The 24,902-nt window shown below is 41.3% G+C and overlaps 1 protein-coding gene across 4 annotated transcripts; it reads left to right on the forward strand.

Annotated features, from left to right (window-relative positions):
- UNC93A (unc-93 homolog A) lies at positions 1-24,275 on the forward strand. 4 transcript variants are annotated; one of them, XM_048299823.1, is made up of 9 exons: positions 3-233; positions 5,424-5,626; positions 8,823-9,004; positions 9,777-10,006; positions 13,028-13,150; positions 15,524-15,741; positions 16,889-17,024; positions 18,612-18,743; positions 23,736-24,275. In XM_048299823.1, exons 2-9 carry the CDS (start codon positions 5,540-5,542, stop codon positions 23,999-24,001), a joined length of 1,374 nt encoding a protein of 457 aa, XP_048155780.1. In that variant the 5' UTR covers positions 3-233; positions 5,424-5,539; the 3' UTR covers positions 24,002-24,275. The 4 variants fall into 4 exon arrangements, with proteins under 4 accessions (XP_048155781.1, XP_048155780.1, XP_048155778.1 ...); XM_048299821.1 differs by having other exon boundaries at positions 4-233; positions 13,025-13,150; XM_048299824.1 differs by lacking the exon at positions 18,612-18,743 and having other exon boundaries at positions 1-233; positions 13,025-13,150.
- The last annotated feature ends 627 nt before the right edge of the window (positions 24,276-24,902 follow it).

Here is a 24,902-nt window from a genome sequence, read left to right on the forward strand (position 1 = left end):
ACATAAGGACTGACAAAAATGATGGAGAATTTCGAAACAAGGATGGAATAGGAGTTTTGCAACTCTCTTGAGCATATTGGGGCAGTTTCTGTAAAGATCAGTGCAAGTTTAGAAGCCCACAGCTTGTTCAGAGCATCAACCATCAAGATATTTCCAGCTGGACTCCGGTACCTGTTTCCAGGGACGTCTATCATAACTTCATAATTTCAAAGTACAGGAAGCCACTGGAAAAGGTAAATTGATTTCTTTGAATGCAAGGATATGCAGACTAATGGGCCAGTGATTGGAGGGAGAAAGCAGGGCTGCTGCTGGGGGGAAAAGGGGTCAGGGCCAGCTGGTAGAGAAACAGTGTCCTGGATGGCTGCATGATTTACAGACACTGGAAAGGGAAAGTGTCTGTTGTTTAGACCTGGGAGAGACTCTCTATGCCCCCAGGAGAAGGCTATGTAGTTTCTTCGTGTTTTGTATTACAGAAAAGGCCATGTAAAAGAGGTAAGCACCTGCCCCAAGCACCTGACCATATCTACTGGCATAGGGAAGAAATTTTATCATCAAAATTTTCTGCAGGATTGTCTATTCTGATTAATTCTAATGGATCTTCTATTTTATCCATAACACCTTTCTCTCATACCAGCTTGTACAGCCGCCTTTTTTAATATTTTACTCTCTAGAGCACCTGCTTGCACTTCTGCTTGGTAGCTCTTGCTCTTACATGCAGTTGTAGTATATTCAGAGAAAGAAAGCAAAAGTGAGTGGAAGAAAGGCTTGCAGAGGAAGAGACTCAGTCTATTTTCCCTTTTGTTGGAGATACCTTTATATAGATATTTACACTGATGGCAAGTGGGTGGTAAATAGGCTGTAAATATTCCCCTTATGTCAGTGTCCAGTCATGGGTGCAACCAATAGACAAAAGAAAGATGGAAGGCATTGGAGGTGAGAACCGCCACATTCCAGGACTTTAAGCAGCCCTGCTCTCTGGGATCAAGCCCTATTCTTCTTATTTCCACAGGCTGATAAATTCATCACAAATCTTAGTGATAGCCTTTCAACAGCAGGGGCATACTGACTGATCACTATAGATATTTTTTTGTGCTAGCTTGATAGTGGACATTAATAGCATGAGCTGCCACCTCTGAACAAAAGAGGAAAGGTGAAAATGTATATGATTTGGGTTGCTGATGGAGTCCCACCCTCCCAGCCCGCATCATGGGTGTGCAAGGAATTTCTCATGCATGCTCATGTGAACAACCAATATGCTCTCAGGCGCTTTCCAGTAAATGGCTCTTAAGACTTCAGAGCCACTGCCATACAAAAGTCCATTGTTCATATGCAGGATCTGCCTCCCTACACATTCATTATAACAGCACAGATCACAACAGTGGCATGTTTATCTTAGCAGGGTGTTAAGTCTTACCAGCTGAGTCACAGTCGCTGGTTTAGGCTAGAAATGGGATTACTGCAGCTATTCCAGAACGTCTAAAATGCCGGACAAGGCACACGTACAACGTCTGTGCTCAGGTAACAATTTTAAGAAGGTAGAACGTTACTGGGCTGAGTTTGAACCAGATAAAAGCGTTTTATTATAAGAGAATGAATGCAAGACAGCTCTGGTGGAGAAACAGGGGCTTGTTCACAGGCCCCTGTCAGCCTGGAGAGTCTGACTTCCTTGGCTGTCCTCTGTGGGGAGGTTGGCTGCACTACAGGGCAGTGGCTTACCTTCAAAATGCTTGAATTTCTCCCTAGGCTAGAATTAGTGTCTGTGAACACTCTCATAGACGTGTTCATGCATTGAAAACTCCAGCCAAAAGCGATGGAAATCTCAGGAGGTGAGTAACAGTTATGAGAAGTTCAACACTTAAAGGAACTGCTTCTCCAGATCATCAAAATTTGTGAGTGAGTCTGGACTGGCATCACATTATCCTATCCTAAATTGAGTCCTGTCTTTATTTTAAAGACAATATTGGTTATTTGGACAGCTGCTTTCAACAGAGCAGACAAGTGTCCTGCAGGGAAAGTCTCTACATGGCCCTAAAGAAAAAAAGTCACAATTTCATTCAAGCCTGTACCCTCTACGATTTTTTCCATTTGGTTCCCTTTCTACCATAAGCTGTTTCCCAACCCAGAAGAAAAGGTGTCTCTTCTCCTCTACCTTAAGGAATAGGAAGTGGAGCTGGAGGAAATGGACCTTGTGAGAAATTAAGAGCGGTGAGGAGAGAGAGAGATCTTACAGCCATTGAGGCTAAGAGTAGTGTAACAATCTGTGAAACGGGAACACTACCTGCAGCTTTCAGGCCACTCCCTTAAGAAAGTCTGCTGGCACTCAGAAGATGAGGTAATAAGGAAGAAACAGAGAGACAAAGGCAGGGTGATGGCTAGGGAACAGCAAAGCAGGAATGAAGGAAGGATGGCATACATCAAGGACATAAAGGAAGATTGAGATAGTTTGGTTTCTCTGGAGAAAGAGGACATCAGCAGGTAGGATTCAGGAAGAAGTGGCATACTGATGTGTATGCGGCTATGCATGCAGAGGGAATCCTAGGAGAAGACATGAAAGGACAGTATCTGTGGATGATTTGCACGGTGGGAGAGGAGCAGTATTTGAAAGGGGAGATGGGAAATAAAGGAAATTTGAAAATAAGATCCAAAATACTGAAGAAGGGAGAAATGTTCAAACCTTTATAGACAAACAGGAGCAACTTCAATTCTTGAGCCTTTGACACAAAAAAAATTATTTTCCTCTAACTTTGTGGGCAAAAAGAGTTCACTGACTGGCAACTCCCTTACAACCCCCTTCCTGGAAGAAAACAGCTTTTCCTGCTTGATCTGTTTAGTTCACTGTTACCTCATATTCAAGTTGCGAGCTTCTCTCAACATGTAACAGATGGTATTTTCCAATGCCCCTGTCAGAAATGGCTGGTCTTTGCAAGACACATCACATTTAGTCACTCCTGCTCCAAATCCAAAATGAGGAGGGCACAAACACAGGTGAAGGAGGAGGAGAAGAAGAAAATAACATGGGCAGGCTTTCACAGCAAGAGAGGAAATGCTGTGTAGGCAGTCATTCCCTCTACAGATAGATTCAAGGGATACTGTGTACTACCAAGGAACTAACCAGTTAAAAGCCTCCTAAGACAGAAAATCCTATGATGAGTATCCTGGGTGTTATGAGGCTTTCTTCTGTTATTGTTAAAATTACTGCTTAAACAATATATTTGACTGGAATAAATAGGGAAATGATAATTATGAAGCAAAAAAGCCCCCAAAGATTAGCCTCTGGTACCGTAATCTTTTGAGCAAATACTGCCCTCATTTACACTGAGAAAATAAACAGGTGAAAACAAATGTAATCACCAGTGGGATAGAGTAATGAATTTAACCAGCCTCTTCCATGTCCCGTGTTTATGACTGTGCTCTGCAAGTAGTTTTCATTTGGTGGCTGCAGTCTTCTGTGTGAAACCTAATCCCCAAATACAGCACACAGCTCCTGAGGCTCACTTAATCTTGGACTGGCAGAAAGAATGAAAGAGGTGTCAAGGGTGATACACAGCAGGCCTGCCGGAGCTTTAGCTGCCTGGTACCAAAGGAAAAGATCCTTGGCTTTATCAGATCTCTTTGGTAAAGACTCTGCACATTCCTAAGGAGGGGCTTGGGACCAGTCAGTTGGATAACCCAAAGCACTGGGCAAGGGATGTGGAACAGGCTGAAATGCCTTTGATCAGTGGAAAGAAGAGAAAAAAACCTACACACACAAATTACCACTATCTGCCATATGCTTTCTAATATTATGCTGCTGAGAAGATGTGACTGAGTTAGGAATTCCTCCAGAGCAGAAGTGCTGATCAGATAACCTGTCCAACACTGCATTTTAAAAATAGTGTCTAGTTAATGCTGATTTTTTTAAGCTTTCTTGTTATGACTGCTAATGTCAAGAAAGAGAACTAAAATAAATAGTGCTCTTTGCACTATTCCTGGTTCTTGCCTGTGCTGGAGTGGGTGAAAATTCTGATTTTGTTTGGGATAAGCATTATTCTTACACATTCTCAATAATTCTTCCAGTTGTTATAGACCTGTGACTGCAAACCCCTAGAATTTTGCAGACTTTTTCTAAGGGGTCCAAACCAGAAACAAGCGTGTTATCACCAGGTGTAAATTTCTTCTGAAATATTGTCACATGAAAATTACAAGGATCCATACACCTGAAAAGATGGGGGAAAGTACCACCAGTTTGGTCTAAGCTCCTTGTAGAGGCTTACAAACACTGCCAAACAAGAGCAACATTGTGATCTCATTCAAAGGGTTCGCATGCTGAGCATAGTAGCCTGTAAAATAAAAAGCCACTATCTAGACTTGCAACATAGAAGTACCAGGAACAATAGAGAATTAAAAGATTATGTTTTCTGCACTATTTCATTCAAGAAGATTATAAGACAAAATAAGAAAATGAAAAGGCACGTACTGAAATTTTCTCCAAAGCAGAAACTAGCTGTGATCTTCTCTTAAATATATTAAATGGATTTATGCATTAAAGCTTCCTCCCCTCACCCTCGAATGTCCCCGTGGGAAGCAAAATTGTGCCATCTAGTGGGCTTTAGACCAAGTCTTAGCTGAGCATTCCCAATGGACACTATGGATACCCTATAGACTATCTCCGTAAATCCCCCAATTCGGGGGGAAATTGGTCTGTTTACACTATAGCATGGACATTTTTGGATTCCACTTTGCTCCCAAGTTCAAATCCCTTCTCAGCCACAGCTGCAGGAAGGGTCGGTTCACCCTGCCAGGCTTAGGGGCAGAGGAGGGGAGGGGAAGTTGCTTTTTCATTTATCTGCTCAATCCACTTCTCCTCTTGGCTTCTGCATTGATGAGAAAGATGGGGGGAAATCATTTTCATGAGTATGACTTGGTAAACTTGAAAGACCAAAGCCCCGAGGTTCCCCATGAATGAAGACTCTCCCTCTTGCCAAGCAGCCAGCAGCCTTGGGATTCTGTGCTGCACAGTTACGGAGCTGGTGTATGCAGACAGACCTGTGGCACAATGTCATTTCCGAGCACACTTTTGTAACCTTTGTTAAGCAATAGGCCTAATACAGATTTCAGTGCAATGTTTAATCTTTGCCCTTTATGGATTTGTGTATCTTTATGGCAGAAAGCGATTTCACAGTTTGCAATTTTTTTCTTCTGTGCTGATCATAGCAGAGAGCCATTTGATGTCTGACTTGAACACTTAAATAGGTGCAAGTGTTGCAAAAGACTTACATACCCTGCCAATAAGACATCAGAGATGCCCTTGGGACCGCTGACTATTGCCTATGTCACAACAGGTGAATGAGTAACAACTCCGTAAGAAGTTTTCAGTACTACTAAAAGTAAAGTTCACTGACCAGTCTTCAAATAATTAACAACTCTCTTCTCTACAAACACAGAAAAAAGTGACCTTTTCCAACAAGGCAAAAGCTGTTTTTCTCCAACTCAAATCAACCCCTGGAATAATTGGATCAGCTTTGCCCACCGGCAGACTTTTTGTCTTCTATGAATCAACATGGAAAGGAATCTTAAGAATGTTTTGGTCATTTCTTTTGGATTTTTACTTCTCTTTACTGCTTACGGAGGACTCCAGAGTCTACAGGTAAGTGGGGCATCTCCCACTAGTTATCAGGACAGTTGGTCTGGAAGGGCATCAGGCCAACTGCTAGTGTGAAACACATCAGTGTTTCCATGGTCTCTGTGAAGAAGGCATGCACAGTATTTTTTGTGACGTGGGTTAGGACATTAACTTGCTGCAGGTTAATATTCCTCACCCAGATCCACAACATTTACTAAATAGTTTATTCTAGTATTTCTCAAATAGTTTGAATACTTGTGTCATTTAGATCCACAAAACTTGTTTGAATGGAAACAGCAAACAAATTTAACCTGAGATGACTTTTCTCAAACGAAAATACTGCAAAATGGAAAACAAATTCAAATTCTGGAAAGCTTTTGTTTTGAATATTTCTAAATTGCTCTGATTTTATAATAATTATTATTGTACACCAATGTAAAATAATACCAAATTATGCCAAAATCATTAAGTAATTTAAGTATAAAATAATGCAGTAATAATATAAAGTAATTTCTAGGCTTGTGATATAATGTAATAGCAAAAAATAAATTATTTTTTATTATTTTAAATCAAAGGCAGTTGTGGCTTGTACTGGCATTAACATCCTGAAACATGGTAGGTGAGATGGGTTTCTAGAATGACTTGGACACTCAGGATACCATTAGAGCTCAACTGTTTATCCAAAATAAAAGACTGAGGGTTACTGTTGCTGTCTATGAATGCTTCTGAGTAGATAAACACAAGGTGAAACTTCTCAGACTAGAAGGCTCTGCTGATCTAATAGAAGACATTCATAAGCAACTTTAGGCAGGATATTAACATACAGTCGTGATCAACTGGATCGGATTTTCCCACTGGAGTGGGAATCTGTGTGCCTTAAAGGTGGAACTTGATACATAACATGATGAACTTGTTTGCAATAACAAGAGGTTGACCTCATTTCAGGAAGAGGTGCCTCCTAGTTCTGTACGTCTCTCTTCTCCTCTCCTTGAACAGCTGTTCTTTGCTGACACTGTCAGATTCTGAACTCAGGGCTGTTCTGCAAAAACTGTCCCAAAACTGGATGGAGATATTATGAGCTGGGGAGACTAATGAGGCAGGAGAAGATAAACCCTAGAAGCTGCAAGTCAGTCCCACCATCTGAAACGGCTGATCAGAGCATGGTGTAACAACACCAAGGTTATGGCTTCAATGCCCATACAGGCCGTTTACTTAAGAGCTGGACTTGATGATCCTGTGGGTCCCTTCCAACTCAGAATATTCTGTGAATATGTGAACCTGTAAGTACTGGACTGTTAAAAATTTTCATAATTCATTTCAATATTCCACTACCCAGAACCCCCCAAAAATGCCCAGAGAGTAACAATCATATGATTTTGGAAGCCTGGCTTCTAATTTTTGGAAGTTGTAGCTGACAAAACCAGGCATGTGACATTTCAAAAATAAGACCTCTGAGATCAGGAAGCCTCTTTGCCTCTTTACAAAACAGCCATTCCAATTCTCAAACACCTTGACACTGCTCTAACAGAGAATGTCCTCACCTCACTGTCCTGCTGCCTGGTCCTCACCAAGGGTGCTGCATGACAGCCACTGGTCCTGCATGGCCAGACTGCATGGCCACTGCAGGCTTTGTAAGTGTTCCATGGAGCCACCAACAGCTTCACTCTACTACAGTGCTCTCCGGTGCCATCTCCTCAGCATCCAGTCCCCATTCCAAAATCATACTGGATCATATCAGCTATTAATCAAAACAATCAAGAAAACATTGACAAGCAGCACAGAACTGTAGAATGGTTTGGGTTGGAAAGGACCTTAAAGATCATCTCGTTCCAACCCTCCTGCCATGGGCAAGGACACCTTCCACTAGACCAGGTTGCTCAATGCCTCATCCAACCTGGCCTCGAATATCTCCAGGGATGGAGTATACACAAATTCTCTGGGCAACCTGTTCCAGTGCCTCACCACCCTCACAGTAAAGATTTTCTTTCTAAAATCTACCCTAAATCTCTCTTTTAGTTTAAAACTGTTGCCCTTCCTAGTCCTATCACTATCTGCCCTTGTGAAAATTCATCTCCCCACTTTTTAATGTCCCCTTTGAGTACTGTAAGGCTGCAGTGAGGTCTTCCTGGAGTCTTCTCTTCTGGGTGAACAATCCCAACTCTCTCAACCTGTCTAGGAGAGGTGCTCCATCCCTCTGATCATCTTCATGGCCCTCTTCTCCAACAGGTCCATGTCCTTCCTGTGCCAGGGACCCCAGAACTGGATGTGCTTCAGATGGGGACTCACCAGAGCAGAGTAGAGGGGGAGAATCACTTCCCTTGACCTGCTGGTCACACTTATTTTGATGCAGCCCAGGATGCAGCTGGCCTTCTGGGCTGTGAGCACACATTGTTGCTCTTGCCCAGCTTTTCATCCACAGAATTCCCAAGTCCTTCCCTGCAGGGCTACTCTCAATGAGTTCTCCCAGTCTGTACTCATGGCTGGGATTGCCCTGACCCAGGTGCAGCACCTTGAATTTGGACTTGTTGAACCTCCATAGGTTCACATGGACTCATTTTTCCAGCTTGTCCAGGTCTCCTAACTTGATCTTCTCATTTCAACTTTCAGAGCATCAAGACAAGAGAAGAACTATTTTGAGCATAAAACTATAAAACCTGGTTAGATCAGTAAAATGTTATTCCTTCTTTGTGAAAATGTGGGTGAATCAATTACTTTCAACTACAAAGGGCTGCTGTGAGCCTATTAGGATATTTGGACCTTGGCCTCTGAAAAACTTAGAAATTATCAGACCTGTAGTTTAAAGCAAAGAACCTTCCACTGTTGCTATGCCAGCTCTTGCAATGCAGATCTGAGGATACTCCTGCCTGAGACAAGCAATGAAGGTCAAGAAAAGAGGTTATCCTTCATTCAACTTGCTTTCAGAGAGAAACTCAAACAAATAACATCAAATAATCTAAAGAATGTCTTAGCAAAGCTTTGAATCTGAGCAATCCTCACCTGTTTTTATATCATGTTTTCATAAATGGTCTATCATTTTGAGGAAAATTCTAAGTTCATAGGTTTGGGGCTATAGTCCATAGGCTGGTTTGGGGAAATGAGAGAGTAATACCCAGCCCCAGATGCTGTGTCTCTCTATTTCTGCCCAAAGCCACTCTCTGTACACAATAGTAATATGTGCCTGTGATAAAATTTGTCTCAGTCACTGTTTTTGTCCATGCAGAGCAGTCTCAACTCAGAAGAAGGCCTGGGTGTTGCATCCCTAAGTGTTCTCTATGCTGCACTCATCCTATCATCCATGTTCCTGCCTCCCATCCTCATCAAGAAGCTGGGCTGCAAGTGGACCATTGCAATCTCTATGTGCTGCTACATCGCGTTCTCCTTAGGGAACTTCTATGCTAGCTGGTACGACTTAAATACTTTAACCCTCTCTGTTGTGTTCAAATAAGTAAGGACAAAGTTATTTCTTCTTTTTCTTCCCCATTCCTACTCTTACTCTGTGTTGCAGATTAGAAAATTGGATGCAAAAGGTGCTACTTACAACAAACAGAGATAAGTCCAGTAGTAGGTGGACCAGAGAGGTGAAAATGTGCAAAGAGTCAGAATGAATGCATCCACTCACCTACCTAAAACGGCTTCTCTAACTCATGTTTGTAGCAGAGATTCCCCTTTGGGGGAAAAAAATAAATTAGAAGTTTCATTTTAAAGTCAAAAGACTTTTAGGGCTGTTTTTGAACAGGTTGAAGGGAAGACTGTCTTCCAGCCATCTGGTCTGGGAGAAGAGGACCAGAGGAGGAGGCTAGCTCTTGCCTCAAGCTTTCAAAAGGTGGATGAACAACTTCTGCTCTCCAGTGACAGGGGTTGCAACTCTGTGGAGGAAAATTGTCATTATCCATCTTCTGAAGTGCATGTGCAATTTAATTCTCAGTTATGAGAAGTTAAGGCACATGAGCACAGACCTAGCCAGCCTGGCCTAGGCCTAGTCCCTGCACAGAGCTGGATATGCTTGCACACCCTAAACTTCACAAGCCTTTTCTTGATTCCATGTAACAGATTTATTGTATCATACAAAGGATAAATCTATTTCTTTGATGTCTATTTTTGCCTCTGGATCTTTGGGAAAATTATTATTATGCTAATGGATAACAACTATGCTAAATAAAATGTTCTTTGGCAGGTACACACTAATCCCAACCTCTGTGATCCTGGGCTTAGGAGGAGCACCACTCTGGTCTGCCAAATGCACTTACCTCACCATTGCTGGCACTTCATATGCTGAGAAAGCAGGAAAAAATGCAAAAGACATTATCAACCAATACTTTGGGGTCTTCTTTCTGGTGTTTCAGTCTTCTGGCATCTGGGGAAATCTTATCTCATCCTTGATACTTAGCCAATCTTCCACCAAAGGTAAAATGTATTTAAAATTTTGGCACTTTTTTCTATAAACATCAGCTAGTTCTAGATAGATAAGTGGTAAATTTCTGCAGCTGAGCTTTCATAGTCAGTGGAAACAGACACTTCAGATGAGAGTTAGCCCATCTGAGGATAGATGTCTGAAATAAATGAGATTAATTGCTCTCTGAAAGTGTCTATTTTCCATCAAAAATCAGCCATAAAGAGACTTCAGACAAATAGCTAGAAAATAGAACTCTATTGAATTCTGTTTGAATTCTATCCCCATGCTGCAAAGCATAGATAGGCTGCAGAAAGTGACAGTCCTTCACATCTGACTTCTATTAAAAATGGATTAAAACAAAAGGCAAAATACTGAAGCAACCTTCTTGCAAAGCCCGTAGTATTGGGTTAGTTTGCTGTTAAATATTCAAGGTTAGTCAGACTAGTGCTGGTGCTTGCTGAAAATGAGTACCTTACAGAACTGTCAAGAAGAAATAGCAGTAGCTGTTGGCAGGAGTCCTGTGCTGTATTTCAGGCTCAGACAGCAGATGCCGATGTAGCTTGAAGAAATCACTCAGCAGCAATGCCCTCATTTTCCCATGCATGTAATTGGTGTCAATTTAAAAAGGGCAGTTGTGAAGATAAATTAATATTTGGATGTCTCCCTAGAGATTCAACATGTTGTGGTGTCTTACCATTGCAGTCTCCTGTACATTCCTTATCCTGTCAAAGTCAGAACAGGGTTGACATGGAGAGAGCTCTCCATATACCCTGCTACTATGAGTAGCAAGAAGTTACCTCTCTTCCCTGGCTTAGTTAAGCTGTATGTTCTCTGAAGAGTTCTCAAATAGCTACTAGGTTAAAACTAAATGTCAGGAAGTTGGCATCAGGTTTTAATCTTTGAAGCTTTGGGTTTATGGCAAAGTAGTTGTCCCAAGGTGTGATACTTCAGTAGAATCATGCTTCCTTTAAACACAAGTTACCATAGGTGAAGCACCATTAAAGCAGAACGCTGGCAGACCTTTTCAAGTGCAGTGGAGCCCTGCTGACCTGATCACAGAGCCACATGATATCTCAGGAGGGACTGTCTGTTCTGATTTCACTTGCAGGGCAGAGGCAGTGCTGCAGCTGTGGGGTCTGTACAGACTGCAACCATTTGACTCTCCTCTGCCTCACAGCACACATCAGTTTAGCAAGAAGAATAAAACACTATTTTTTTTTGGTCTTGTAAATCCCTTCCTAGTTTTACGTCCAAGGATGTTCCTCCTAATTTTAAAGACATTCTTATTTTTTTATCTATTGCATAGAATTTAAAAAAATGCTGTGAACAGCTCTCAAAGCCAAAGGCCTTGCACATCTTCACAACAGTGATGAGCAGTTATACAGTAAGTTTCTCTACTGTGCCTTCTCAGTGAGACACAGCTTTAATCTAGAGGGAACTTCTTTTCTGGGGACAGGGGGTAAGAATCTCCTGTCACGCAATGATTTTTTCTCTCCTCTGACACTTGTGCAAAGGCATCCATTCATATTTTCATGTACTTAAAATGTATAATTTCACTGAGAAGTAGGAAAGATATAGCACGTATCGGGAGAATCAAAATGCGTAGAATTCAGACATGTACCTACTCTTGACATATTGCCTGCATCACTGCATCCAGACACAGCAAGGCAAAGTTACCCCATATGGTAATACCCCAACTGAACACAGTAATCAGTGTAAATTACAAGAGTCACCCTTTCTCACTCATCAATGTTACAGTTTTAATTCAAGAGAAACAGTGTAAACCCTGCCTTGTAGCTTGCATATGACTAACTGCATGTGCATCTTCATCTTCAGATGATGCAGGAACTGATAAAAACTTGTTTTACACACTTCATCCATGTGACTCACCTTTTGCATACGGTAATTTTGCTGAAGGTCTGTTTGTCCATTTTTTGCTGAAGGTGGTAACCAGTGATTATAATAAGGTAATGATTTTCTTTAAGTTACTGAATTTATCTTATGTTGAACCTAAAGTTGTTTATGAAGCTGGTTAGACAGCTGATTCACATCACAGCAGCTTTGATTGGAAGCAATGAGGAAAAACACAGTAAAAGTAGTTACACAGTAACCTTAATTGAAAAATTACGGATCAACTCTTATTTAAGGAATCAGCCAAGGTGCAGCTGTATTTATATATATTTATTGTGCTTGAACCAGAGACAAATTCTGCAGTGAAAGCGCTAAAATAATTGGGGGGGGGTTTGGATCATCCTCCTCTAGGAAACAGCTTATTCAGGCTTGCACTTTGGGTTAGTATTTATTCTTTACCAAGAGGGTACTGGAGGAAGTGGGCACAGAGTTGTGGTGATGCAGCATGCATGAGTACGTGCATGTGTGTGGCTTTGACTTATGCCCTACAGAGCTACGATAGGACTGAACAAAGCAAAGGTCTTACTCCAAACCCTGCTGAACTGTTCTAGCTTCAAGTGTGTTCTCAGAAAGTTATAAAGCCAGTAGTAAAATAATAAAGTCAGGAAAAGCAGCCTACTTGAAGGACTGCAATACCAGGTAATCATAATTTGAATTTATTAAAAAAAGATGTTTTGAGGTGGTTTCTGTTCCTATAACATATACAGAAATTATCTGGAGAGGGAAAATGCGGGATGGCTGTAAGAACAGAAGTCCATCAGTCCATTGCTGGTGTAAACTAAGGGACCTATTTCATGGGGTATTGTGATTAAGGGGTAAAAATATACACCCAAATTTTGAATACTGAAAATTGAGCTTGGATTCAGATTTCAGCCTCTAACTTTGGTCACTGTCTCCATGTAAACATTAATTCAGTGTTCAGTCTCTCTTTCGTTTCTGTTAAACCAAATTTTTTTTTGTTAAACTGGGATTCTGAAGTTACATAACTCTAAGCAGGAAAGATTTGAAAACCAGGACCTATCACTGAGCACTGGATTGCTTTCTCCTTAAATCCTTACACATACTGTGGATTTATCTGATCTCTTCACTGACCTGCCTTTCTTTTGGTTCTTAATTAGTAGAGATCTCAGAAGAAGACCTGGAATGCTGTGGGGCGTACAACTGCCTGACTGATACCACTAACACCACTGGGTCAGCAAAACCCTCCAACTCCTTAATCTACACACTGCTAGGGGTCTACACTGGTGAGTAATCCACAAAATCTTTAATCAGTATCACTGATGGAGAGCCTAGTACTTGTGGAGTCTAGCATGGCTTTGCAGATTAAGTTTCTGACTTTCTCCTTCAATCCAATTTGCTAAAGGAAAATAAGATGTGTGAGAGCTGTAAACAACCCCTTCCTAAATAATTCTAATGCTTTATGCCAGAGCTGTATCATTTTTATCTAAAGGAGAAAGATATTATTTACATTTTTCACCTGGAATAAAGCTGAAGCCCACTGTGATGACCCAAATTTCAGCCAGGTAGTGTCATATCTCTCATTTGGTAACTACAGCTGCTACAGACCTTCCTTGCATGAGTCTAGAAAAGAATTAAAGACAGGGAAGCTGATGCCATTAAAAGACAAAAACAGATATACAAGGATTCACTGAGTGAAGAAAGTTCCAAAAACTATCCCACTCAAAAGAAGTTATTCTCTGGATAAAGGAAAGTATCTGGCAATATGCACCTTAGCTCGGTCAAAATATCTTTGCAGTCTCTGGACATAGATGTACTCTCTGTGCTGAGACTGAAGTACGGAATTTGCCATACACTCCAACAGAGTGTGTACGATCCAGGCAGAGCCAGCTCTCAGTGCACAAGGGCATTGCAGCAAACCCTTCCTCTGTTCCCAGCCTCCACTCCTAATTGGTGGGAAAATGAAAAGAATATCCCCCCACTCTCCTCCCAGAGTGTACTGGAGCTGATTACTTTTGCCTAAAGGCATGTTTGTCTGTAAAGTTTAAATTTAAATTTGATGACTAACATATACAGCACTCCCTTAGGCTTTGTGCATGCAAAATGAATGCAGCCCTGCTGTCTACTGACCCCGCGTCAGTGGGGTTTCATTTTTCTTTCAAGCTCTTAATAAAATATACGCCTTTTCCTACCTCAAGGGAAAGTAAATAGCTAAATATTTCATTCACAGACATTTTGTAATGTGTCCTCTATTTGGTGGCTGAATACATATTTTGCCCAGCTTGGGTGGAGGCAATAATGGATAAGTCTTCTGCTGTTTAGCTTTCTCAAGAACAGTGAATGTTTCTATTTATGCTCATATCAACCACTATTAAGCCATGCCATTATCTCCAAAAATTGCTCTTGATTCATTTAACATATTTATTAGATATATTTTTCCTGAAAATGTGGATGCTCTACTCTCACCCATTTAAGTCCAGAAATTAGCCCATAAGTACTAATAAACACACTGGCAGAACCAATAATGACTTGAATCATGAAGGGTTTACAACTCAGCCACAGTGGGGAACCAGGACACTGGAGAATACAATTTCATTCTAGGAGACAGATGAAAAATAATGAGCAATAAAAAAATGAGGTCATTTATTGTAAATCTGCTGATGTATTTGGATATTAAAAGTTCACAGGAGAGAAAATATCCATACGCATAACACACGAGCACATTAAACAAGCAAAGTGGATGGAAAGAGGTGCCCGGTTCTCATCTTGCTCTGATCTGTAGTTGTTTCCATGGATGGAATTCTAGTCAGCATAAGCGAGGAAACATTATCATACCCTGCATCCATAATGAAGCAGTCAGTTGTTAATCTATGGCTGTCTCATGTATATTATGAGACATGGTAATCTTCTTGATAACATGAAAAAACTTGTTTTGATTCACTATACAAGCAACAAATCGGGACTGATACTTTTATAGTCATTTTCTGATTAACTACTCTCTATATTCTTTTATATGCTGCTTCTGCTAGGAAATTATGGGTTTAAAGATATAACTTCCATCTTTTTCAAGTTGGCTAGAGCTGCTCACTATCACCTTCAAAACAGCACATATTCCATGCCCAAAGCATGGTTCTGAGCTGAAAAAAAAAAAGGCACAACATACACTGGGTTTCAAGACAGCATTTATTTTTCTTTCCATGTATTTGAAAGAAGATCCCTGCTAGCCATGAAAACCTTGGCACTGGAAGTGAATACTCCTCTCTTGTTGATTTAAAACCTTCTGATAGCTCCCGGGGGAGCTGTTTCTGGCCAGCTCCTATCCCCGTGCCCCTGGATTGCCCTGGAAGGGTGAGCCATCGCCCTCTGCGGCCGTGCAGTTGGCCCAGCGGCTGTCACAACAGGCCAGCCACAGCTAAGCTGAGGGGATTTGCAAGTGCACAGCTGTATGCAGAAGATGTGAATGTAGATCCAGCCTTCTTGTTTATACAGAAATGGCCTTTACACTGAAGCGGAATCAGAGGCATCTGCCAAAATATCCCACAGAGAGCTAAGCACCAAGTCAGAACAATAACAGCAGCAAGCGACTTCCCATCATTCTTCCAGCATTCCTCAGTTTTTCATGAACTTTTTGTTTTGTTGTTTTTTTTTTTTTTTTGCAGCTAGTGGTGTGCTAGCTGTGTTGCTGGTTATTATATTTCTGGACCAGATCAAATCTGACCAAGCAGAGACTGAGAAAGGAAAACTAGAGGCACCATCCTTTTGGTCTACGTTCCTAGCAACTTTCCGGCATCTTAAAGATAAAAGACAGTGTCTTCTAATCCCTCTGACAATGTACAGTGGGTTTGAACAGGGATTTCTTTCTAGTGACTACACAAAGGTGTGGATGTAAATGAAAGCCTATTTCTGTCTGATTTTTTTGTGCTGTTGTGTCTTGCTATTGCATCTGATCTATATTTACTTGTCAAAAGAAGATGTTTTTAATGGTGATTTGTGGATTGCAAAATTACTGCTTACTTCTACACGAATGAACTCTGAGTGACATCTTCAAACAGGAGAGGCCAGCAGTAAATATGTCCCTTGGAACTGCCTCAAAAAGAATGCAGTAGAGAGCTTAATTTACCAGTGGAGGCCACAGCAGAGAGCTACAGGTTCAAACTCTTCACCTTGTTGTAAATAACAAACTGGGAGAAAAGCCAGAAGCCAGCAAAGCTTTTGTATGTTCCTTCCTTCTGGTTTCCCTGGAGTTTGTATAAGTGCAAGTCAGCACACATTCCACATATTTTATTTTGACAACCTTTACAGTAAGAGGGCAAGTCCTCAACATGGCTGGCTGAAAGCCCTCACCAGTCACTAGTCCAACAGGTCCAGACCCTGATGGATTGCAATTATTAAAACCACCTCTGCTCCTCCAGTTTCTCAACAAACCTAGACACACAGCAGGTGTGTTCTCCAGGCATTTGTTGAGAAAGCCTCTAAACAAAAAAGCAACCATCCTGAGCTGCTTCTTCCATGCTTAAGGCTTTCAAACCTTGTATATAAATCAGATGGAAGAGTGCACTTGTTGCTGTGTTGGAACGGATTGAAAGGGGCACTCTGTGGCCACCTCCACTGGTCATATGCTCTTACAGATGAGGTCCTCTTCATTTTTTGGGAGCTGCTCTGTAATGACCATAGTGTCAGCTGTCTGATGAAAAAGGACATCTCTTGGGCTATGATGGGAAGGGCAGAAAATTCCTAATGCTACTTCCAGGAGTTTTATTCGTATAGCAAGCAGTGCTCAGATTTGTTCTGCTTGTTATTCCTCTGTTTGCATGGCATCAGTCTGATTGGGAAATGGGTTAGGAATGTTGCTGCTGAAGGCCAACTATGTCAATATACCAGAGACTTGTCAGCAAACTCTCTAGCTGTGCTCTTTTGATCTCGTCCATGCTGGATATTTACCAAATACTCAGGCTAAGACCCTTGAACCTTAGCTCTATACTTTCACCAAAGAAAATGTGGCCCTACTGTCCCTTCTCTTCCAGGTATATGTGACCTGTGCCCTGGGGATACAGTACGTTGGCTATGTGATGATCTGCTTTGCAGCTGTAAATTCCCTCTGCTCTCTGCTCTTCGGAAAGATCTCCCAGTTCACGGGTAGAAAACTTCTATTTGCATTAGGTATGTAAAGGTTACTTGAATGACTGATCACCATAAGTAATCAGATATTACACTACTCCACTACTCCACCCTTTGCGCATACAAAGGGATAGCTTGCTGTCAGCTATCAACTAAAACCAAAGTCAGTCTGGAGGCAAACTTCACAAAATTCATTCACAGGAAGAGAGGCAGCTCAGCTCACAGTTAAGCACTGTATTGCTGTCTTTGCCTTACATCACTTTGCTGGTGATGTAAGTTCAGCCTGCTTTTGGGGCACTATCTATGCAGAAAGTGCCCTATAGCTTTGATGCTTTATAGCTCTAATGCAGCCAGTGGCAAATCATCTTATAATGCAGATGTTGAGACTTGCACTACAATAAGAAGGATTTCTCCACTGGGCTGAAACCTCCTCACCCTTATGGAGTGAAAGCAAATCACTGTTGACCTGAGTCTCAGAGAATGACAAACTTGGAAATTTGAGCAAAATTTCAGGAAAACTTTTAGAGGTTGGCCTGTTGTCCTTTTTAATACTTGTTCTATAGGGGGAAAAATAGAAGAAAGTCATGTGTCAGGATAGAATAACTTAAGGGCTTGTGTATGGGACAGTAATTTTCACATTGCCTTGAGAAGAGATTTGCATATTTAAGAACACCTCCCTCTCCAGAGAACATTATTCCAGTGAGTAACAGAGTATTGGAGGCATAAAAAAAATACCAAGAAATATTTCTTTTGTGCCTCTATATGCCCTATGCATGCTGAAGTGGACTAATGCCTTATTTCCACTATGCAATAATTTGTATTATTAGAAATATCACTGAATGGATCGCTATGCATCAAGACATTCTAGGCATTTTCTCCACAAGAAATTTTAAACCTGGACAAGGAAGAAGAAATTTAGAGCCCTTTCTGCTACATTCACTAGCTCAAAGATTCTTCTGTCTGTTCTAGGTGTGTGTCTCAGTCTATGAAACTCAGATTTAAAAAAACCCAAACCACCTAATAGTGACAATATGCAATTAAATCTCCCCCAAAACTGTAGTATTAGAAATGGAAGACCTCTGAATCTCTCATTTCTGTTTAGTGGTCTTTGTACTCAGCCTGTGAAGGTACACCCGTGGGGGGAGGAATCTGTGACTCGTTTACAAACCACTTTTTAAAAGAAAGACCCAAAGCCACCAGACCCTCTAGAAATCCTTAACTGACCCCTCTGGCACTGAAAGGAAACCTCATTTAAGGACAAGGCAGGGAGAGCAGAAAGATGTTTGCTCTGCCTTTCCACATGCCTCACACGGTGACTGCAAGCCTTCCAGAAGCTCCTTCTCCTACCCAGTGGTTCATGTGCTTTGGGCTAACAACCATATCAGCTCTGAGGATCTCTCAGCTCAGGACACTGCTCAGAATTATGAATTAGAGACTGTCAAAAGCCTGCATTGTCTTGTATTTCATGTGATATTAACTCAGTCAGCACAAAGCTCAATGAACCAGAAAGATTTAAAGATTGTCTTGTGCTCATGTTGGGGATAGAATGAAAAAGTGTTATCTACCACTATCTGTTCTGATTATAAGTGCATCTATATTTCTCTTATTTTTTTCTTTCTAAATCAACAGCCACAGTTACAAACACAGCTTGTATAATAGCACTACTGCTGTGGAAACCTCATCCCAAGCAGCTTGCTGTGTTTTTTGTATTCCCTGCTCTTTGGGGCCTATCTGATGCTGTTTGGCAAACACAAACTAATGGTAAGTCCTGGTGACAATGAAATGTATTCTCTTGAGATAGAAAAATCTGCATGTTTGCATCTGTGAAACAATGCTGCATAAAAATGGTAACGGCTTTAAGACAGATTCTAAAAGATATATGTTAAGTCATTGGAAAGCAGAAGAAATAGAACAAGTTGGGAGTAAGAAAGCAAAGTACTCATTAAACCAATTTTTCCAAGATAAAGAGAGAAGAATACTGCAGAACATGATAACAAGTATTCAGAATAAATATTCTGGAGGAGTATAAGTATTTAAAAGAAATTTAGAAACTACAAAGAATTGTACATTTAATCTGTCTTTTGCAATAAAGGAGAGCACTCTGGATAAAAAATAGCTCAAAGCTCGGCAACAAAAGAAGAAGGAAATTGTCTGTTAGGAGTTATTGGAAAAAAATTGTAGGAGAAAAATGGAGAAAGCAACATTATGCAGCCAAGTAACTTCATACAGCTCTGATTTATTCCATTTCAAAACTCATAATCCAATGTGATAAGGCATAAGAAGGCAATAAAAAGGAACAAGGTCATGGGAAAGTTCTGCTTGAAGGAAGATAACAAACTAGAACTCTATCCTGGACAAGTGGTAAGTATGGAAAGCAATCAGTAAGGTAATTAATTATATGGAGAAGGGGACTTGAAATTCACTATTTCTGTTGATAACAGAACTAGTGGCACCAGATAAAGTTATCAGGCAGAAGCCTTTATAGAAATCAAAATAAATAGTATTTCTTACACAACGCATAATCAAAGTATGGAATTCATTGCCAAAAATTTAAGCTGGAATTGCATCACTTCAGGGGAAAGTGGATTTTGGGACTACTAAAGGGTGGTGATTCAGTGGAAATCTCCAACTCAGAACATTCTTTGATTGCCAGAGTCAGGAGGACTTTGCAGGGAAATATAACTGTATACTTGCCTTATTTCTTACACCCTTGTCCCAGGAGTCTGTTACTGAAAGGATGCCATTGGACTCTTAATCTGATGCATGAGGTTTATTCTAACAATCTTTTATGTTCTGCTTTGCAACACAGTGCAATTTATTATTATGTACTGACAGTTCAGATAATGAGCTGATACAAACAAACTTCTGTAAGGGATTGTTTAAACCCATCCCTTAATGAAAACTAGAGACAATTCTTTTATGGAGGCTAAAGCCAGACTCTCAAGTGCTCGAGAGGGCAAGAAAGAGCAATAGTCTGTTATGACTTGAAGCAAAATCTACTCATGACTATCAGTCACAATGTTTTAAAATAAATTCCATAGCCTGGGTCAGTAAGGCAATTAAATGGTCTCCCATCTGCTCCCGTATTTTACCTCTTATTTCGTGAATACTGTTTTCCTCTATCCCAAGTTCATGCTTGGCAGATGCCACAGGAATATGCATGTGGCAGGACTAGCTTCTCTGGGCACACAGCAGGTTATGTGTCTAGGCCTTCCTTCCTCTGATCCCTTTGGTTGTTTCAGAGGCTTAGAAGATTTCACCCACTAGATGAAGTGTCATGTTTCTCTTGGAGAACCAGAGGGAAAACATGGCAGTCCATTGCCTGGCACTGACAGTGATCTCCTTTCAAGCACACGTGGAGTCCCTGCCTCTACACACAAGGGAGTGACCAGCCACCATCCTTCTCTGCCCCTGCAGCAGCTCTAGACCATATCCCCTAGAGGAGAGCTAGAACATACATCAAGGGACACCCTCTCATCATCTCACATCCTAGCCCAGAGCCTTGTGCCTTAGGTAAAAATTTTAAGTCAGTGGTCTTGATACTCAGGGTCATGGAAGGACAACACCAGCGAGGATTTGCTCTCTCTGAAGTAAAGCTGTTCATTCATTACCTGCTTCTTCAGCCACAGTCTTTCTGACTGCTCTGCAAGCTTCTTCCTAACACTCTTGAGAACCATATCTTAGTCTTCCACTGGGATAAAGGACCTGTCCTTTATCCTGTTTCTATCTTGTCCAGAAAGCCTTGTCCTCAGATACTGTGCTTCTTTCAGAATCACAGACAGGTTAGGGTTGGAAGGGACCCTTGGACTTCAGATGGTTCAACCCCCTTGCTCAAGCAGAGCCACCCAAGCACAGGACCATGTCCAGAGAGCTTTTGATTTTTTCCAGAGAAGGAGACTCCACACCCTCTCTGGTCAACCTGTGCCAGTGCGCAGTCACCCTCACAGTAAAAAAATTTTTCCTGATGTTCAGAGGAAACCTCCTGTACTTCAGTTTGTGCCCATCACCTCTTGTGCACTTTTCTTGGACACTGCTGCAAAGAGCTGGGCTTTGTACCCTCTCTTCTAGGATTTACATGCCTTTGAGATGTCCTTGAGGAGCATGTTTCGTCTGTTAGGTCCCTGCACAACTGACAAAAATGAATCTGAGGCCCACATTAGGGAGAAAAGGGGTAAGTACAGAGGACCTAAGTGTTAGAGAAGGTGACTGGGAAGTGGCCGCAGTTTCCAAACCCCCAGATGAGGCAAAGGCAGCAGAAAATGCTTCATGCTTACTTGAGGGCAAGTGAACTCTGCAGCTATGTGACAGGATTAATCTCTATTTACAGCACTGTATCAGGTCATCTCCATTCTTATATTCCTGCAGGATACTTGTGAAAATTCCACATTTGTGTTAGCTTGGAAAACACCCAAATGTTCTTTTTCCTTGCATAGCATCTTTTTTTTGGTCTGTACCTTACTCAGCTGTTTCACAGCTCCCATTTATAAAATTATACAAAGTTTGCTTTGTCACATTGTCACAATGAAACATCAAGTGATGACATGAAACCTTGATAGAGATGTGCAGTGACATTACCCCACAATGCTGCATCCCAGAATATGCTCTTCAGTTTGACATACCCACATAGGACTAAATCTATTCTCCCCCTCAAAAGTTTTATACAGATATGCATAACATGAAAAATTCCCAGCAACAAAGATTATGAGGTGAGATAAGACCTCCAAAATAACACTGGGGGCAAAGGACTGAGGTCCTTCCTTTGCTAAGCTCCCATGAGTGCTGCTTGGGCCTCAGTAGATTAACCAGTGAATACATAAATGGCATTGTGCCACATACTTAAAGCATTCTTTGTGCTGCTGTGGATATTTAATACTCGAGTACCCCCTAGAGGACATGTAGGCTCATGGTGGATGAGTCGCTTCGTCTTACAAAGATTTCCTGACACAGTTGTGCTCATGTGTGGACGCTCTCACTTATTTCCAATGAAAGCTACTTCATTTCAGAGCATGTAGTGCCCTTTCTTACCTAACTTGAGCACAGATGCTGGTATTACCCACTGACAAAAATTGCGCTTGAGGCGTAACAACTGAGGCGTAACAATTGTGTGACACAGAGCTATCAGGTGGACTACAATAACACCAAGTTCTTTCCAGGCTGACTTGTGTCTTTAGAAAGGATATGAATGAGTCTAAAGAGTTTATAGAACTGGACTCAAATAATTTCCAGCAATCCTGTTATGTACCCATGCCTACTAGTACCAGGGGAAAAAAAGCAGGTAGTGGTAAAAAACCAGGATAATTTCCACGGAAGTGAACCATAAAATTTCAGAACTAGCAGCCTCTCCACTCATTCAGCCCAGAAGGTCCTGCTCATTTAGGGAACTTGCTTCAAAATAGCAAACATACCAGCTGAGAACCAAAATCTTTACACATAGAACTGTCATGGCATCAGCAACCTTCCTATATTAAACTTCCTTTATTACCTCACTAATATCTTCCCAGAAGATAAGACTAAGGATATCAGGAAATTAGTATGAACAACTTGTACTTGTTCATATATTAGGCAAAACTATGAAGGACTATCATATCTACACTCCACTCAGCTAGTTTAATGAACTAAGTACGTCCTGTGATGCACTTGTCCAGATTTTCCATCCTGATTAAATTGAAACAGTTCAGTAAACATCCTCTTGCAGTCATCAGGATACACTAAGCTTTTACATACAGATGAAGTCTCCTCCTACTCAACAAAACTGAAGGGATAGTTGAGTCTACTCAGGTTTTCAAAGAACTTTGCATTCCTCTTTGCCTTTTGGCTGAATGTACATATTTCAAACAGACGTGTTGTTAGACAAGTGGATGAAAAGAGTCAAAGTTCATGATATTCTTCTCCTTCCCTCCATGCACACCACGTCTGAGTCCAAGGAAATGCCCTGTTCTTTATCACCGCTGGTGCTAGCTCAGCACCCAGAGGAAAGCAAGCTCTCTCTACCCTTCCCTGTGTGCTTCACTAGTCAGACCTGGAGGCTGGGAATCCCTCCCAGGATCCCAGTTTTGGGTGTGCAACTGACTGAACTCAGTGGGAGCTTCCCAGTGAACACAACGGCATTAGGATAATCAGCTGAAGTGAGTCTCTATATCAAGTAAGTTTTCCAGTTGCTGCCTGGAAGTTCAGTATGAATCAAGGATATTCTATTTGCCAACCCGTCCAGGAGCTGAAAATTTGAAAACCTGGTTGGTTCAGAGAGACGTATCTTCTCTGCATACTAAATCTGGGCCCATGTTGTCCCTAGTCAAAACCACCTGCTGTGTGAAAGCCTGTAAGGATTTGGTATGATCTTCTCAACAGTTATACGTGGAGAATCTACAATGTCAAGGCCACATTTGGACATCTCTTTCTCCTTACTTACTTGTTCATCAGTGCAAGAACCTTGACTTTTGTAGCTAATAGTTTGAAAAATAAACTTCTCGCCATCTTACTTCAGTAGACCCCATCCTTCCTTCCTTCCTCACATTTTCGTTCTCCTTTTCTCTGGTATTCTCTATTTTGTCATCTTTGCTCTGTTATTTCATGTTATAATTCACAGAAGCACCAATTTTTTAAGACAAAGCTTGTATTTTCCTTTCTCTGACATTTACAAGGCAGGGTCTGTCTTGCCCATTGTGGTCTACTTATTCCCTTTTCAGAAAATCCATGGTTGCAGACTTAATCTTCACAAGACATGTTTTCTCTTCCTTTTTTCCTTCCTTCCAGGACTCTATGGCATTTTATTTGAAAAGCACAAGGAGGCTGCCTTTGCAAATTACCGTCTCTGGGAATCACTTGGATTTGTCATCGCCTTTGGTTACAGCACCAAATTGCAAGCCTACATCAAACTGTACATTTTATTGTCTGTGCTTGTGCTGTCCATGGTGACGTATGGAGCAGTGGAATACCTCGAGGCTAAGAGCTCCCCTGGGACACCTACTGCTACAAAGAAGGAAAATGAAAGACCCTTCTCCCAGGAAACATGCATGTAATCCAAGAGGTTCAGAGTGATGGAGGCAAAGCAAACTGGCCAGCTCCTTACAGGCATGTCTCCAAGGGCGTTCCAGTGTCTACTGTATCCAGAAAGATGGTAAAGGAACAGATTTCAAGGCCATTATAATGCAAATATCTTAGGGGTAAAAATCTCCTTTGACATTTCACCTTTATAAGGGAAGATTGTCTGACTTCACCCTTTCATGCAGATGACCAACTGAATGTTTCCTCTTTTTATTTTAATAAATAAAGTCTTAATAAATGTAAACAAGATTCCTAAAGTCCTCACATTTTTGTTTCTGTGGATAAGACCTGGTATAGCTTTACAATCAAACCACATGTGGAATGAGAGGAGCAGCTGGGGTTGTTCAGTTGATTGCAGACAACACACATCACGTCATTGAACCATTAATTATAAAGATTTGTGTTGGTTTTGTGCTGCATTCTTTAACACCTGCTATGAATAACATCAACCTATAAACTGGCTATATCTGCAGTTCGTATCAGCACACCACAGAATCAACCAACCACTGAGTCCACCAACTTTTCTTAGGTCAGCAGACAGCTGTGAATCTGCCCATGTCATCCCTCTATCCCAGCACCCTTTTTCTTTTGATTTTCCTGTCTCCAATTCTTCTGTCATGACTTATAGCAACTTCTTTCTAAAAGAGATGCCTTCTATGAGACAAAGTACTTCAGTGATGATGACCTTCCCCCACTTTCCCATCCAGGGACAGAGCTGTTTTCTAGATGAGCAGCCAGGCCATGGGGAACCTAGCCATGAGGAAGGTGCAGGTGACAGTGCAAGTCACAGAGAGATAGGGAGAAAAGGAGGATGGGCCTACAAGTCCTTGAGACCTGAATGTATCCTGCAGTGGCTCATCTCATTTCAACTTCTCT

Source organism: Corvus hawaiiensis, chromosome 3 (genome assembly GCF_020740725.1).
Source record: "Corvus hawaiiensis isolate bCorHaw1 chromosome 3, bCorHaw1.pri.cur, whole genome shotgun sequence".
NCBI lineage: Eukaryota > Metazoa > Chordata > Aves > Passeriformes > Corvidae > Corvus > Corvus hawaiiensis.

Coding starts and splice junctions, on each gene's coding strand:
- UNC93A (XM_048299821.1), top strand. CDS start 5,540: ATGGAAAGGAATCTTAAGAATGTTTTGGTCATTTCTTTTGGATTTTTA. Junction 9,005..9,776: donor GGGAACTTCTATGCTAGCTG/GTACGACTTAAA, acceptor GTTCTTTGGCAG/GTACACACTAATCCCAACCT. Junction 10,007..13,024: donor TAGCCAATCTTCCACCAAAG/GTAAAATGTATT, acceptor GTTCTTAATTAG/TAGAGATCTCAGAAGAAGAC.